This window comes from Rhamphochromis sp. 'chilingali' (assembly GCF_963969265.1).
Source record: "Rhamphochromis sp. 'chilingali' genome assembly, chromosome: 9".
NCBI classification, from domain to species: Eukaryota; Metazoa; Chordata; class Actinopteri; order Cichliformes; family Cichlidae; genus Rhamphochromis; species Rhamphochromis sp. 'chilingali'.
In genome coordinates, this window is record NC_137936.1 from 29536272 (window position 1) to 29554475 (window position 18204).

Sequence of the window (18204 nt, forward strand, 5' to 3'; positions counted from 1 at the left end):
TTAACAGACACAAAGGCAATGTGTGTGGGTGTGTGTCTGTTTGTGGCTCCCTCCAAAGATGTTTTAGCTTTCCGCCCCAAAGAAAAGTCACCAGAGTTGTAACAAAATATATTTCTCATATTTTACGTTAATTATCATTCATACAACCATCAAACTGATAGAAACAAGAATATGCATATAAATATGGGCATATTCCTCATGTTTTAAATAATTTGACAAGGTCAGTGCATGTACAGCATAACTTGTACATACCCTGACCTTATTATTTGTAACTCTGGGCATATTTAATATGAAATTTACCACTATAACAGTGTATATGTTACATAAAAGAGGGGACAAATAGTAATAGTGATAGAATAGAATATAAATATACATGTACTGTTCAGTAAGGTAACACAGAAAACACATTTGTGTGCACTGTAAGGGACCCAAATATTTTTAGCTGCATAGTCACCCAGTAAAAGCCTATTTTGTGCTTTAAAAAAAACACCCCCCTGGTGGGTGGGTGGGTGGGTGGGTGTGTGTGTGTGTGTGTGTGTGTGTGTGTGTGTGTGTGTGTGTGTTAGCCATGCTGAGGGGCCATAAATCTATAGACACACTGTGGGGACTCCGACATGGGGTATGATTTGGGTAAGCCTCAACATAATTAATGCAAGTCCTTCCATTGTGAAGTGATGGAAACATGACTGTGTGTTTGTGTGTTCTTGTGTATATGTGACGTTTCTGTTCTCTGCAGTATGGGGATTTCCTTTTTCCACTCTGGTCACATGACTGCAGATATGGGTGTGGTCTCCTGCATTCCTGGCCTCTTGCTTTGCTCTCCTTAGGCCATCTGGCATCCTGCGACACACTCTCTCTCTCTCTTACACACACACACACACACACACACACACACACACACACACACACACACACACACACACACACACACACACACTGTCGTCTAGACTCAACTCACACTAGCTCAGTGTAACGTGTCCTGCATGTGGAAAAGCCTGTATGAAGTCACTGACATGATTCAGGACTCAGGACTGTATGTGTGTGGGGTGTGTGTGTTTGCATGTGATTGGTTGTTGAGCGAACCAAGAATCAACTTCTTCTTTGTGTGGTGGGTGTGGGCAGCAGTGAGGTTGAATAGTGTGTGTGTGTGTGTGTGTGTGTGTGTGTGTGTGTGTGTGTGTGTGTGTGTGTGTGTGTGTGTGTGTGTGTGTGTGTGTGTGTGTGTGTGTGTGTGTGTGTGTGTGTGTGTGTGTGTGTGTGTGTGTGTGTGTGTGTGGAGGAGGGCGGTGCAGGCTTCTCCTTTAGTATGCAGAGCAGGTGTGTCTGCAGAGGCAGAGAACCGAGATGGAGGAAAAGGAGGGAGGATAACAGCAGCTGAACAGCAGACCGGTCTGATGGAAGATAATGAAAAGAGAGAGATGAATGAAACTGTTTTTATGACCTGTTATTGTGTGTGTTTCACTGCGTGTTTGGAGGAGAGAGAGAGAGACAGAGAAATTTTAAAATTTACATTCAAATCAAATTTCCTTATGCCAGCAGCCTTCTCATAGCAGGCAAAATAATATAAGTGACAGCAGCTGGACTGTGGCTGAAACATCAAATAAAAGATCAAAGTATTTAGGAAACAGTTTGTGATTAAATATTCTAAAGACAGGAAGAGAAGAACTGTCTGACAGGCTGAGCTGTGATGAGGTATTGATCCTGTTTCCTGGTCCAAGCGTCTCCACCATATGAGGAACCCCCCCCCCCCCCCCCCCCCCCCCCCCCCCCCCACACACACACACACACACACACATACGCACACAAAATCCCCAAAAAAACTGTAGAGGCATATGATTCTCGGTCCCTACAGTTTTGTGTATGCACTATTCGTGTGCAGCAAGGCTTCAATTTAAGTTTTAAAAACTCGTGGTGCACACTTGAGCCTCCAGCCTCATGCTTTTTCCAAATATTGATTTTTGACGCTTCAGAAAAGAGTCACTATTAGGCCGTCTAAGATTTCAGTGTGGACTTTAAACGCAGGACCAGGGTTTCTTTTTTTTTAGTGATCAATCCAAAGCACACAGCATCGATTTAATGGCTGTCCTCGTGTTGTGAATGGACCCGTCTCATATGTTCTCTCGGCTGAAGTTTAATCCATTAGGAGCGTTTTCTTCCTGCCATGTGTGATGGCATTCCTGTGCCCATCAGGGACCCCATTATTTTATTTTTTAAAATAATTTAGCCATCATCAGTGCATCTCGTGTAGTGATCGGTTTATATTATTAGCCTAGCTCTGTAGCTAGCGACCTGGTAACAGATCATTAAATGTCAACAAGGCCAGGGGTGTGAAACACATTTTACTTCACGGGCCGCATACAGCTCAATTTAAACTCACAGGAGCCAGTCAGTAAAGCCATATATTCTAAAAAAGGAAAGAAAACTCAAATTTTTTTCATTTTTATTGTAACTCTATAAATGCATGACAAGTGTTGAGAAAAACAAATGTGTTTTTATGGCTTCAAGAAAAGTTGTTCTAAATGTATAAATATGTGGAAAGTTCCAGAAATGTTCACTCCTACGTAAAAAAATGCTGGAATTGATATGTCACACCAGAAATAAATAAATAAAGCTGATTTGGACCTGCTGGCAGGTCTGTCACGGCTCCTGGGCCACATGTTTGACCCCTTCAACTAGCACAGCTTCACCGACCCTCCAAACATTTTTATAGCTGCTGATGACAGTGAAGCTTTTGATAAGAAGCTGAGTGATTTACAACATTAAGAGTTACAGTTGCTAGCTTCTGGAGTTTACATTTACAGCCCTCTGTGTTACTTCCTGTCCTCCACCCGTGTGTTTAGCCTTGCTGCATGATTGCATTTCCTGAGATAAATTGTGGTCTGCCTGCAGCTTAGCTTAACTTTCAAAATAAAATGTAAGCAGGGTTCCTTCCTGTCTTAGCTTTGGCCTTTGGTGGGTTAATTTGTGTAAAGGGAAGCATTAAGTCTAATTAACAAATCTGACTGCTTTTTCCTGTTATTTTCACTTCACTGCTGATGATTTCAGACCTCCGGGCCATGCCAAAAATTTCTCTAAGCAGGAAAAACACTGTAAACATCAGCATCATTTTGTCTAAGGCCAAAGAGTAGCGCACAATGACTTCATTAAACTGCAATGAAAAACATTTTTCAGACGAGTGTGTTAAAGTATTATGATTGATTGGTTTTATTTCTATCTATAGGCTCAGAAACTAGATGTGCAAAAAGCTGTAAACAGAAAGGCACAGTCCTGTAAGATAATCAATATCAAAAGAGTTAATGGCATTGGCTGAGACAGAGCAGGCTGAAAACAGACTTTACTATAGAGCCCTGCTTCTGAATGGATATGCTTATCAGCCTTTGTCACAGCCTTTAGCCATATCCTCTATCATTCTCTGACATGTGATATGTCCTTTTTCTAGTTACCTGCTTGATCTTTGACCTTATATATTATAATATTCTTGGTAATAAACAACCTATAATGATACATTTTCTAATCTGTGTTCTAGCTATTTCATCCCCAGCAGCCTGAATGGGACCTGGCAGCAGATCGAATCAAGCATAAAACATTTGTGTATTTTCTGCATCACCAGCTGAATGTCACTTCATGTGATTTTGTAACTTGTACTGTAACTTTATTGCGCAACTTCCTTCTCTAGTGTTATACGGCTCAATGGGCTAAGAATATAAAAAAAAAACCCCCAACATTTTTCTTCTGCAGAGAATCCGTTTCGCTCACGGAACGTACAGAAAACGAAAAAAAAAACCATCAGTGAAAATGTGGGAAAAACAAAACTCTGAACATAACTGGCTTCAGATCAGGTTATAATGAGCATCAGCTGCTTTGATAATTAACCAGGTAAAAGAGATGCAAACGTGACGATGTCTGTCAGTTTATCCTTTACCTGACTTTGATTAATGGCGGCATTTCAGAGTGACCCCAAACGCCTCATTAATGCTAGGGGTCAGTTTTCTGAATTTGAGGTGACTTGTTTTATTTGTATCAGTTAATTAAGTACGTTTCAGAAAATGGTGATACTTGGTGGAGCTCAGATTGAGCAAATGTCTTCCACGCGTCCAACAAACACAGTTCAGCATCTGCACTGCAGAAGTCTGCAGTCCCGCCAATAATTTATTCAGGAGTCGCGCTGTCTAGATAATTGTGTCATCTTGACGGTGTTTCTGACGTTTTAGGTGCCTTTTTGAACATTTTAACACAACTCTATTGTGTTAATGTCCCGCAGGTTTCTTTATAATAACAATGTGATGTCAGTGCGTGAGTCATTGTGCACCTTGGTTTTGTTTAGTTTAACCAAATGCAGTTAGAACTGCCAAAACATGAATCCAATCCTCTCTGAGGCAGAGTGTGTCTGCAAACTGTTTACATGTGAAAAGACGTGCCTACATGTTTATGTTTTCAGGTGTTTTCCAAAACGTTCTCAGAAATGGGCTCCAAAGCGAGACTCGTTTATGAGAATATTTATTCATAACCAGCTCTGCAGTCTTTCAACTGCCCTCAGTTTTTGAATAATACTTACCAAGTTATAAACACGGCGCTTTCTCCATCTCCACATGATGTGAAAGTGGGATGCCTCGCTTCTGTAACAATTGGGTTCTTGTACTATAAAGTGTTTTAAGGCTTCTTCAAACCACACATATAATCCAAAATAGTCTTTTTTTTTTCGCTTTCCACACACACGAGCTTATGCTATCGCACATGCATATAAGTTGAGTGGCTGGCAACATGGCAACTACAGCATAATTTAATCTGCAGTAAGAAATAGATAAGACAGACAAAGAACAGACACACTGCCTCTCATGCACGGAAACTGGTTGTCTTAATGCCACGTTGATGCTCCATCTATATTTAGATGTCTGCTCAAAACCTCTTGGGACTTTCTTATCTTCTCTTTGTCAAATATTGAAACACGAAAATGTTGGATTATTTCAGCTGACAGCATTCCCACTGCATTTCCAGAGGAAATGTTTAGTAAAGGTTCTCCACCAAACACTGGATGTTAACACCTTTAAACCTTTAACTTTCAATGGGAATCGGCCCATTACTGTGGCAAGGAAAGCTGCCTGGAAATGAATGCATGTTCTCTCTCTTTTTTTTTTGTCTTGCAGTGAATCAGGGCTCACAAACATACAGAACAGGTTTCAGAGATATCCTGCGGCTGCGTTCAGTATGCAGACAGACATACTATAGGCATGCCGCTGTCATGCATATATGAACAATGTTTGTTGCCCAGTCTCTCAGATACTATCTTTCTATGAATGATCTCTGTGTAGATGAACAACTTGCAAGGGCATGTGCAGTTTTAGCAATACTCTCACGAACACATCACCTGTTTCCAGTGTAGCATTTGGTCATAATTTGGTTACTACCAACAGGTGACGTCTTGGAAACTTTGCTCTGTGGTTTCAAGATCACCAGGCCTTCTGCAGTGTTGCAGAACAACATAAAAACTAACATATCTGTGACATCATATCTAAGTCTGGGTAATGCTATATCGAGTCATCAAAAGTAACATTTTTAGAACGTAAAAATAACGCATTAACATCATTGTTTCTTTTAACAGTGCTGCCGGGTGTTCTTGGCCTCACGTTAAGACTAAAATCTGAATAGTACTTGCATAATGAAAGTAATTCTTTGGCCTTTGTACTCAGTCAAAACTTAACTTGTTAACACCTGCAGTTCTGCATTTAAGGCAAAAATCATAACAATTATAACTTGAAAACTTGGAAAGACGACTTAACACTTTTCCGTTTTTAATCAAATCCATGACGTAGTTTGGATGTCTAGGAAAGTCATCTTTCAACTAGTTCTTGCCCAGTGGGTAAATTTCCGCCTAAATAACCTGCTTTTCCTTTAGTGTTGATGTGAGTGTCATTAGATCACTAACTCTTGCTTACAGTTTTTAATAACTAGCTTCCACCTAAAAAGATTTAAAAATGTACACTATACTCAGTAGTCTAAATTAAGTGTGCGTTTTCTGTCTGTGTGTATTTATACTTCTATATTGTAGATGTGCTGCAGCCTCCAAAATGATCTCGCAGTAGAATTAACACCTCTTTAAAACTGTTACTCATTATAACCTTCATGAAAGGGCATTTAAGAGGATTGTTGCATTAGTTTTAGCTAATAATAAACCGGCACACAAGTGTATTAGAAAGCTACTTCTCATTCCAGCTGGCACTTGGCTAGTGGAAATATTTCATCACCAGTAATCTGAGAAAGAACTGGTTTGTGCGAGTGATATGTAAGTGTGCAGGAGGATTAGCTTGTGTATGTTGACCTGATCGGACCTGTCGGTTTTCACATGTACATTATTCTGTGCAGCTTGTTTGTAGTTGTGATTACACATTGGAGAATTTTCCAGCGTTAGCTAGTTGGACCTGTGTTACAACCTTGTGGTTTTGTGATTTAGATTTTACAAATATATTCCATTCCCATTCGGCAAGTGGTTGTAACATGTTAGGGGCGGGCTACTTTGCTTTTGTAATCTATTGTTTAGGCTACACGATATCGATGTAGGGAAATGAAAATGGGTTTCATGCAGTGACTCTCACATCATAATGGATGGAAGCTAATGCTGCAGCTGCTCGAAGACTTTTTGGTCGTCCACGTGTTTCTCTAACCAGCTGGTAAGGTTTTTGTAAGTTTTAGTGATCGTTTACATTTTTATAATTCTAAAAACAGAGATTGGGTATTTGTCAGGCATTGTAGTGGAGGACTTACTGTCATGTAGACATGCTAGTCTAATAGAATAATACACTAGTTTGAAGGAAAAAAAACACAAATGAGCTAAAAAATAAAAATAAATACAATACTAAATAAATTGCCTTTTTTATTTTAGTTTGTTTTTCAGGACAGAAATGTGAAGTTTTTTACTTCACATTTCTGTCAGTTCACTTAAAAGTTTCCACACTCCTGCTGCCCGCCTTTATGTTTAGTTTAGTTAAATTTAATACACTTAGTGATTTCCAGGAAAAGAAGATGTTTACACCAACTAGCAACTCAGCAGGAGCAACTCGGTAATCTGTAACACCTCTCATTACAGATTACAGTAAGAAAAAAGCAGGATTTTATGACTCCATAATCGCCTAATCTTACACAAACACTAACGCAACAAACAGAAAATCATGTAGTTTGAGCCAGGCATTACATAATTTACTAACCCTGAATTAGCCCCAACCACAAATGCTTGATTAGTTTGTTTGTTTGTGCAGCAGCAGAGAGCAGATCTAATCAAAACTGAAAATGATCAAAAATGAACCACCAGAAGAGGATGCAGCGTTTCACTGGCTCTCATCTCTGTATTGATTTGTGTATGTGCAAGTCATTTTTCCTGTCTTGCTCTCAAACACAAGAGGTGAAAATCCCATTTCTCTCCTGACTGGCATGAGGATTCAGGAGGATTTTTTTCTTGTTGTTTTAAAAACTTTCAGTTGTTATTATGTTCTTGATTTCATTTGAAATCTTAGATTTTACTTTAGATTTGGTTTCCAGAGAGAGATTTTGTTGTTAGCGATAGATGAATTTGTCAGATGCAAGATGCTATAAATTAAGAATCAGCATTAATTATACATGTGTGTATTGACATATACACATCTCAGTAAATTTATATACCAGTGCTTCTGCATACTGCATGTCTTTTGTAAGTGCCCAGTATTGTTTCAGTTATTTTTTCCATTTTTCTATTCTAGTTTCTATTTCTATTTGTATTTTAACTGAAATGTGTCTCCCCACCCAGTTTTAGTCGTCAGTGACAATAACATGGTTTCTGGCCAAGTTCTACACTAATATTCAGTAGCAAGCTGACCTGCACATGAGCTTAATGGCTCTGCAGCTTGTTATGTATGACAGTTATCAGATGACAGCTTCTGTGGGTTTCAATGCCTTTGCAAAGCAGATGAAACAAACCTATTTTTTTCTGCACTGTGACAGTATATGCAACCTGGTGGTGTATCTTCGTGTCATCACTTTGTTCCCCCACTTATGTTTGTGATAAGGAAACAACTTGTTAAAGCCTGACAACCTTGCAAACACTCAGTGACCTGACAGGCTAGAAAATGTGTGTTTTGTTTGAATGAGCAGGTGTGTCATTAGGGTTTAAGGTCAAAATGCTTACCTTCGAACTGAGCTGGGTGTGGTTGTATAGTCAACAAACAGAAGGTGTATGTTGTTTGTGAAACTCCACCCAAAATATGTGGGTTGTGCAGTTTTGTTTTATTTCCATTTCACATTCATGAATGAGAGACTTTTATTAAGTAACAAACATTAATGTTCTGACTAATGTTGCTGATTATATCCATGCTGATAAGACGGTCATAAAGCTTCTGAAAAATACTGCTATTAATAGGAAATTGATAAGAAACTGAGCTATGAATTGCACACTGAAGCTCTGCCCATGTACATCAAAACACACTAAAAGCACAACATGGTAACTCATTTGGTTTCTTTAATGCACATCTGAATAATGAATGTAAACGTAGATATTCGATCTTTTTTAATTAAATAGTCGCACATTTCATCCTCTTATTGCCTCTGTAATTAAGTAATCTCATTATCCATAATTAACACATTCCATCACAGTGACATCATCAACAATTTCTTTAATAACTTAGAACAAACAAGCATTCATTTTATTACCGCGTTCTTATGTTGCGACTAATGACTCAAAAATAGTTACTGAAAACATGAAACCGACTTACGGGATTGTTAAATTATCTGGGAGAGGCCAGTGCCGTGTGAAACTGTGGCGGACATTAATATAAAGCGTGTAAATACAAAAAAAAGAAAAACACGAGCTTTTTCTTATTAATATTTTCCAGTTAACAAAAAGACCAAAAAAAAAAAAAAAAAAAAACGAGAGATGGGGCATAAAACAAACTCATCCAGCTCCTCTTTTTTTACTTGTAAAAGTGCAGCAATCATTAATAAACGTTGACACAGATGTTGACACAGATAAATCTGTAAACTCTTTACGGCAATTATTTACAATTTATTCAAATCAACTTTGCAAACATGTTAATGTAATTTTGTTTATTTGTGTAGAATGACCCGATATTCTACTTTGTGAAGGACTGCACAGCATCTTTATGCGCCACGTTATTCTTTTTCATTAGCTCTGTAATATTCAACGCTGCAGAACAGAAAGTTTTCTCAAATCTGCCACTGATCAGTGGCTGTGACGAAAGCGGGGAAGGCCCCGTCCCCTTAGGGGGATGTCGATCAAACCGTGCGCACACGGGTTCAAGCTCAGGCTAAGCTGTCACTGTGAACGCTGGCGTTGCTCTAAACGGGAAGAATTTGGAGTCAACCCAAAGTTGAACATTACGCAGGACGTGGTGAAAACCTTCACAAAGAAAACCATCACACAGACTGGGAAAATGTTTATTTAATATGAATTATCTGGTTTTATTCCATCCATCCACTCTTAATATTTATTTTGGATATTTTTTATTGAAATAGAGAGTACCCCTGGATTAAGGGTAAGGAGCAGTAACTAATAGATTTAGGTAAAAAAATGAATTTTTAATTAAGTATATAGATGAGCTGCAGTCTATTATTAGCCTGGTAAATGCTGAACCATGAAATAGCTGCCGAACTCATGTATGAAATATGATACATTTGGCGTTACAGGATTAGGTTGTAAAGGGGAATACGTGAGTGGAAGCAGATATCTGGCATGAGAACAGCAAAATGTCAGTCAAAAAACTTGACTTTTACAATTTAAATGACCCAACTGGAAATCTGCACCGTGTGCAGTTGTCATAGCACAACAGCTTACACTGAGACTGCACCTCTTCTTCTTCAATCATTAATATGTCTAGTAAACTTTTCTTATTTCCTGTATTGTGGCCTGTAAAAAGTAATGCCATTGTAGTAGATTTTAAAGTATCACATTGCAGATATTGCACTGCAAACGTGAGCAGGGATAGCTCAGTAGGTAGAGTGGTGGCCCCATGATCGTAAGGTCGGGGGTTCGACTCCACTGAACGGCTACCCTGAGGTACCCCTGAGCAAGGTACCGTCCCTACACACTGCTCCCCGGGCGCTGCACTGGTGGCTGCCCACTGCTTCACTGGGTGAATGGGTTAAATGCAGAGGAACTATTTCCCTATGGGGACTAACACGCACACTTTACTTTACATGTCGAGAAAGAAAAACGTCTTTGATCCTTGTGAGCTCTCGCTCGTACCGCCACGCTGATGTGGAGTGAGTCTCCCTGTGCAGTGTATTTTGTTTCAGGTTGGAAAAATTTGCATTATGTAAAGTCATACTGAGATGGCCATCAGCAATTCCTGTTTGAACAACAATCTCTGTCTTACATTTGATACCGAGCAAACCATGTTAGGATTATTATAAAGACTTCAAAGCAAATTTCTGAAGAGGAAAGCATCACGAATTTTTTTTAGCATTTTTACACAATAAACATTTAACTGTCTCTGACTTGGGAGTCCAGATGCCATCGAATGTAAATGAGGTCTATACTTTGATTAGACGTTCAGTTGGTAATTTCTCTAAGTGAACCAGGTGCCAATTATTGCACAGCGAGCCAGCTGAAGCTCCCACTGTTATATTAAGCATTCACCAGAGCTTTGAAATTGTTCTGTCTGTCCTCCTCAGTCTGAGAACCACTGACCCAAGCATCATCCTGCAACACCTGTACCAAAAACCACCACTCAGAAAATGCTTAACCCCGGCAGTAATGGTAGTACTTCTCTAACAGGGTCTGTGTGTGTGTGTGTGTGTGTGCACGCGCTCGTCCATCAAAGAGCGCTAAACTGCGAAAAATGGAGGACAGCCTTTGATGTGCACTTACATAATCTGTAGCGATGGGCTGGAGAGTCAGAGTTTGGCCAGACACACATTTTCACACTCTGACCCAGTGGATATCCTCCATCTCATTGTCTCCTGCTTGATGCTGATTGGCTCTCAGAGCTGCATTGCATTTACAGTGACCTCTGGCTCTTCATCTCTTCATCTAGTTTTTCCTAAACTCTTGATTATGGCATCTAATCTTTTCCTGATTTGTAGTCTGTAATTAAATTTGCTGCCTGATATTGTTTTCACAGATGCTTCAGTTAATGAATTCAGAGGCCAACTGCTGTCTTCAACTGCTGTGTTTTATTTCACTGTATAGCTGTGCTTTTGCACACATAGTAAGGCTGAGAAGAAGAGAATATGTGAATAAATCAAGGCCTGTGGGCCAACTCAAACCCTTCAAAATGTTTATATGGCTCACATATAATTTCAGTGTTGACCAAATCTGATCCACCCCGTTGTAGCTGTGGTCTACACACACCAGTGTAACCGAGGGGGGTGAGTCTTCTTCCACTTTTTTAAATTATTTCTGCAGGAATTGGCCAGTTGGTGTGGCAGAGGAAATGGAAAGCTCTTTCTGATAGTAATGAGTAAATGTTAACTAAGGTGGAAAAATTGCCACTTGGGGTTCAGGATTTGCCCTTGGACCCTTTTTCAATGACACAGTGGCAGTTCTGTAGCATCAGATTCAGAATACTTCATGAATCCAAGAGGAAATTATGTAAATTATGAAATTACTATGATGGTACTACACCCACTGGCAAGCAGTAGTAAGCCTACCATACAATGAGGTATTTATTTTATATGGCACAGGTGTACTACGTGATCTTGACTAAATGTTATAAAGGCTAATAAATGTTTTTGTGTGGCCTGCTTCAGGGCTTTAATGTGAAGAACTAGCTGAAGACATACATTTTCAATGAAGGTAAACCTTGTCAACAGACCGTATCTGTCCAGCACTTGATTTCGTTCTCATTTCCCAGTGTGGTTGTTAGTAAAACTACATTTGACACCCTTGATTTTGAACTCAATCCACAGCTGTTTGCAAGGAAATAAACTATGACTCCCTCATAAATACAACAAAAGACAAAATGCTGCTTTTTCTGACCAGAGTGATAAACTCACAGCATATGGTTAATGGAGAGCAGATATTTACCAAATAACCACAAGTCTCACAGGAGCTGCGCAAACTGATAATAAGTTTATATCATAACGACCTCGGTGATTCAGGGGACTCCTTTAATAATCTAAGATGAGAAAATCTCTTCTCTAATTGGGCAAATTAGTCTCTCTGCTATTAATTAGAAAGATTACTTCAGGAGTCCCTTTAATTTATTTATTTCTTTATTTTTTATGTGTGCTGCTTCTGATGCTGGGCTGGTACGTCTTTAGACAGTTTCCACTCTGGTTCTGGTTTCTAAACAACTGTTTTCCTGTTTTCTATTTTCTCTGCAGAGTAAAACCAACAGAACATGTTTACTCCACTGTTTCCATAGTTACTGAGAGGAGCATGCACGTCCAGAGAAGGCTTTAACGTCACAGTTTGTCTCCTCCGACTGCCATCTAAAAGAACTACACTACCCACAATTCCTGTGACTAATAACATAGCCAACGTTTCGATCACTACAAACAAAGACAGTCAGAAGAACGACACTGCTGTGAAGAGGACCACCATGGCAAACAACCCTGCAGACCACCCTCCGGGGAATTCGGTTGCTGAGGGCAACCATGAAGGGGACTTTGGGGTGAGCATGGTGGACTTGAGGACCGTGATGGAGCTGCGGAGCACTGAGGCCGTCAACAAGATACGGGACACTTACGGAGATGTGCAGGGCATCTGCCGCCGCCTGAAAACATCCCCTATAGAAGGTAAGACCGGTTCAATACACACAACCAAACCATTTAAGTCAGTGGATCTGAAACAGTTCACAACCTACAATTTTTATTAGTCTGTGACAATAAAAACAAATGATCCAAGGTGAATTAGATTGGCAGTGGTCACCGTTATATCATCAATAAATACTTTTGGAAAGTTTTCCCTCCAGAAATCACATTTATTCTGCTTAACTGCTTAACTTCTGTCAACACGTGTTAGCTGGGATAGGCTCCAGCCCACCTCTTCATGACCCCATATATGGTGTTATGTACTAAAAAGTCTGGAAGTTTTTTGTTTATTGGAGCCTTGTGTACAGTCAAGAAAGTTTGCTTTTGGTACCTTAGAATGATCTAAACAGTTTTAATGAAGATACTTTTTTATTTCAAACAATGTCAACAATCATGGGTGATAGTGTTTCGAAAGGTTGGCTCTGGATCTGAACAACAGGTAGTTAAAGCCAGAAGGTTGTACCATTTTAATTGACTGTACGAGATTATTTAGTATGCTAAAAAAAAAAAAAGAAGAAGCAATAACTACACTTACACCAGATTAATCACACCCAGAGTATTACGCAACTACGCTTCACGTGGTCTGATGAATGACACACCCAGGCCCAGTACATTTCTGCTCTTATGTTTACCTTGAGATTTGGCAGCACACAGCTGAACCTGCTGTAAGCATGAGCACATGAGCCAACACAACCAGCTCATGTACTTGTTCCTTGTTGGAGTGTTGTGGAATCGCCCTTTAAAGGTGGGGACGGGGCAACCTCCATCTTTGACATTCCTAACAGCATTTAAGTCAGACAACACAAATTCTGGGATTTTAGGAGCCCTAAAAACAAAGACTTGGAAACTGCTTACTCTGTTAAATTGAAAAAACGCAGGGATTGTGTTTCAGTCTGGGCAGGTGGCAGTGGAGATCTGTACCATACACGCTTGTTCTTCAAAAAGGGCTTCTTGTCCTTGCCTTTCACAGTAAAAATCCTGGAAATACACAGTATGTGGCTGTCTTAATACACCATATTTTGCTGCTAAGCAACTGAAAGACATGGGTCACATCTTCCTATCAGATAAACCGAAAAAGAAAAAATGTTGATTTTGTAATGCATGTACAAAAATGACGATAAAACCTTTAATTAGTAGCATTAAATAGATGGAAAAACATACATTTAAGAAATTATTTATTAATTTACAGGAGGAATAAAATCTTAATCTGTAGCTACTATTTTCATGACATTATGCACACTAAACATTTTTTATTAGTACACATTTATAAAGAGTGATTCTAATTGTGAACATAAAAATTGTACTTCAGTTCAAGCTTTTCTTCATAAATCTCTGCATTTAAGAAACACAAAGAAAGAAGCAAGCTATTGCAACAGAAGAAACCAACTTTAACAGTAGTGCACTAATTAACAGCGGTGATGGGACGTGGCATTTTTGCTGTGTACTATTAGGATTTGTTGGGTTTACGATTGATTCGATGACCTTTCCATTCCTAATCCATTGATTGATATTCTGGTTGGAATCCGTAGTCTTTTTTTATAATCCTTAGTTAGGATTAGGCAATAATCTGTGGTTATGGTTAAGAAAGATGTTAGTTGTCCAAGTTTTCTTAAAGCCAGAGTTATGGTTGTGGAAATTCAGGGGAGGTCTGTTCACACTGCCAAAAGTAATGGATTGGACTGAAGGCTATTATTGCAGCACTTTTCCCCTCGTGCAAGTAAAGCTAGCGATTGTCAGACCAATGAGAATTTAGTCTGATAAGATCAAACATGATGAGACTGCAGCCTTATTCAGCAACTCTGAAAGTGACTGTAGCTGGCAGGGCAATAAATAATACTGTTTCTCAAAATTCTTGCTCAGGCATATTGATGGAAGTGCATCAACAGTTACATTGACAACACAAGTAGAGCAGGAGATAAGTGTGTGTGAGCCACGCTTGTTTGGTGAAACATGGATACCCTCGTTATTTTGTGCTAAAAGATGATCATTTTGGAGCTCTATGTGAGACCAGAAAATGGCCGACATGTGGCTGTTTGTTATGTCTCTCTCCCACTCTCATCCTTTGATCCCTCTGTGTTTGTGTGTGTGTGTGTGTGTGTGTGTGTGTGTGTGTTTGTTTGTATGTGTGTGAGTGTGTTTGCAGCCACTGGTCCATTCCAGGATTGAAATTAGTTCCAGCCCGTTCCCCTAATGGCTCCATAGATCATTGCTCCGTTCCATTTAGTAATCAGAGGACAGCTGTAGTCGAGTCCTCCACGCAAGAAATTACTCACTTTAATGAAGAAAGTGTAATTATATTTTCACTGCAGAGGGGGGAGGGGGTAAAAAACAACAACGGGGAAATCTGGATGTAAGATTTAGGGCAAACACGCATGAAATGAGACTGTTAGTGTGTTACACTGTAAAGACATCAATCCAGGTTTATTAGTAACATCATGTCCTACATGAGCATCTTTTTGCCATCTAAAGGGCTCCTGTTTTTCCTGTGGGGCAGGGTTATATCATACATGGTCAAAGTTTCTTCATAAATGCAAATAATCCCCCTGAACCTAAATCTCAGGCTTCAGCCTGCTCCTACTACTCACTGCTACAGTGAGAGCAAATATACTTAACCATGTAAATCATGAAATAATTGACAGTAAATTCCTTTTTTTTTTTAAAAAAAAACAACAAAAACAAAAACTGAGCTTTATGACAATTTAAGAAAAAAAAAGGTCAATTGTCAGACAACATTTTTGTGTATTTATTGGTCAGTTTGTTTGTCTTAATCAAACAATCACATATAAGGGAGTTAGAGTTAAAAAACTGACAGCACATAGCCTGACGGTGAAGTTGCTAAGCATACCGGTAGGTCGAATGCCTGTTGGACAAAAGGGGGCAACAAAGTTCATCAAAAGGGGAAAAAGCACAAAAAAGACAACAAGGGATAAAAAAAGCATTAAGAGAAGCGCAAACAGCAGCAGCAGCAGTGGACAGTTTACATTGTTTTTAAGACTGTTTAACTTCAAGATGGAGAATTTCTTTATCTGGAAACCAAAACTAGCACAAAAGTGGATAAGTGGATCCCACAGACTAGTTGTTTTTGACGCTGCTTCCTAGACACATGATTTTATCTCACACTCATAAGATGTCCAAGAAAATCTCACACCAGATACAGGAAAACACTCAAGGCCTGTACTTTGTGAAAACAGTGATAAGTTGAAGTGGCGTTTTTTCTTTTCTTTTTTTTTCTGACATCAGGCTTCTTTTGCACCAACAGTAGTCCATAAACATCAGGAAGCACAGAATAAAGTTCATGTGCTTAATTTGCAAATGTGCACGAGCCTGGTTAATAAAGAGACTTGCCAGTGAACGCAGCCTAATCCTGGTTTGACAAAACGTTAACAGGACACTGCACACATTTACGCATATGGCACTACAGCAGTGACTGTTATTTATTCAATTATTCCTGACACACAGAGAATATAGGTCAGGGCCTAACCTTGAATCACAGCCTACTAAACCTGAAACAGGTGAGCTACAGCACAGAGTCACCGTGCTACTGTTGAGTCCTTTTACACAGGTTCAAGAGTCCTGAGACTAAAATGAAAGACAAATCCATCCATTTAGTGCATTCCACAAATGACTTTTATTTATTTATTTATTTTTCTGTTACACAGTCAGTATTTGCATTAGTGGCTGTTGCATCTATAGTGTTGATGGATGTTTACGTAACATGATTCATAAATCATAAGGCTTTAAATTCAGTGGTTTAAAGCCTTTGGTTATTCAATAAAACTGATAAACCGGTAAAACTTTTATGAGATTTAGATTCATTTATATCAATTATGTATGATTGTTCCAGTACATCATATGAGTTTCTCTTTGTGTGTGTGTTTCTGTGTTTTTTTTTTTTTTGTTAGTGGCTAAAATGACACAGGAAGTTCATTGATACCAATTAAAATACATTTAGATTCATCGTAACTGATATTTGAAACCTGCCTTAATATGTTTATCTCAGATTCACAGCTCTGATTGCAAGTCTTTAGTACAAGTGTTATTTGACAGTATACGCATGGTTTAAACGGCAGTTTGACTGATTACTACAGCTGCAAGGTGTACAATGATATATATAATATGTAGCTCAATGAAATCAACAATTTATGACAAAACAAATACCTTAAAGTAAATATGGTGTTATTTCTAATTATATAAATGTATGTTGTCAAGTCCCTTCTATATATAGTAACCAGTTATCCAATCCTTATTTATTTATATACTCCGCACCGCTGCATTGTTGCACATAAACATCAATATGACATATGTCCTGCTATTGTCTGTCATGTTGCTGTTTTTGGTATTATCTGTTTTCCATGCTGTTAAGAACATTGAGAGCAAAGAAAAAAACGATCCCGTTTCCTTGAATGTGTCCACCTACTTTGTCAAAAAAAAGCTGATTCTGATGGACCAGTTATTTGAAATTGTGGTTCAATACAGATGCTCACTTTTAACATGAAAACAAAGAAATCTCTGAAAGTCTCTGTCCCTGAACGTTTATTCAGGGAAGCTGCGCTGACAACAGATAAACATCGGCTACCTCATTTGTCGATACGTTTCTTTCTCTTACCCAGGCTGATACAGGGAGGTGCTGTTATGTGGCTGATATATCACCCCGTCCCTACTTTTTAAAAATTCAATAAACCTATAAAATGTAGCCTAAGTAGTGAAAATGTTTAAGCTATGAAACAGAAAAGCCCAAGCCTAATCATTAAGGTGGCTGTGGTAAAGGCAATGCATTACTAAAACTGTTCTCTGAGATGGACCGACCCTAACTAATCTGATAATTTCACATGTTAAACTAGTGGACTCACCTACTAAATGTTGTTTGTGTCACGGTTTATGGTTGTTTCAGTGCAGGATTTAAAGTTTAGTGCTGGATTTTGACAGCACTGCTACACTGGCTGAACGTATCACAGTTTCCATCCTAATAATAAACTCCAAATTGATTTTACAGTCTGCATGGCAGGCACAGAGTTTGCTGTGGGAGTACGCTGTATTGATAAATCCTCTTTTACCGCTCTCCTATTCTCCATCTAGAAATGTGAACTATATACCATAACCATAGTTTGTTAGTTTACATCGAAGCATTCAGCTACCCAAGTGGTAGATGATGGAAGCCTGTTTTCTGTGACTCTAAACCAAAAATGAAAAGCAATACTGTGATATACACCAAAAACATATACAGAATTAATAACTTACCACGCATAGTAAGTTAGAACTAAAGGGAAACTGCAAGCTTTTTAGGTTAAACAGCATTTTATTTGTTAATATGGGTTTTGTTCCATGTCAGGATGTTGTAATATCAATGATACAGTGGATGCGCAGTGTCAGAGGTGAGGAGTTAAATAGTGAATATTGTGTGTTTTTTGCCCCTCAAAGCATGTACATCTCATTTATTGTGTCTCTGTGACAGAAGGGAAACCTGCATGA

The 18204-nt window shown here is 38.9% G+C and overlaps 1 protein-coding gene across 5 annotated transcripts in view; it reads left to right on the forward strand.

Moving 5' to 3' along the window:
- LOC308402998 (plasma membrane calcium-transporting ATPase 1-like) overlaps positions 1–18204 on the forward strand; it is a 134306-nt gene that overhangs the window by 46305 nt on the left and 69797 nt on the right. For 4 of the 5 annotated variants that reach the window (XM_080892205.1, XM_080892203.1, XM_080892207.1 and 1 more), the window contains one exon: positions 12307–12720. In XM_080892205.1, the coding sequence (XP_080748331.1) occupies positions 12525–12720 (196 nt within the window). In that variant the 5' untranslated portion in view covers positions 12307–12524. Of the gene's footprint in view, positions 1–11284; positions 11350–12306; positions 12721–18204 lie in introns of all 5 variants that reach the window. The other variant, XM_080892204.1, reaches the window with a different exon arrangement.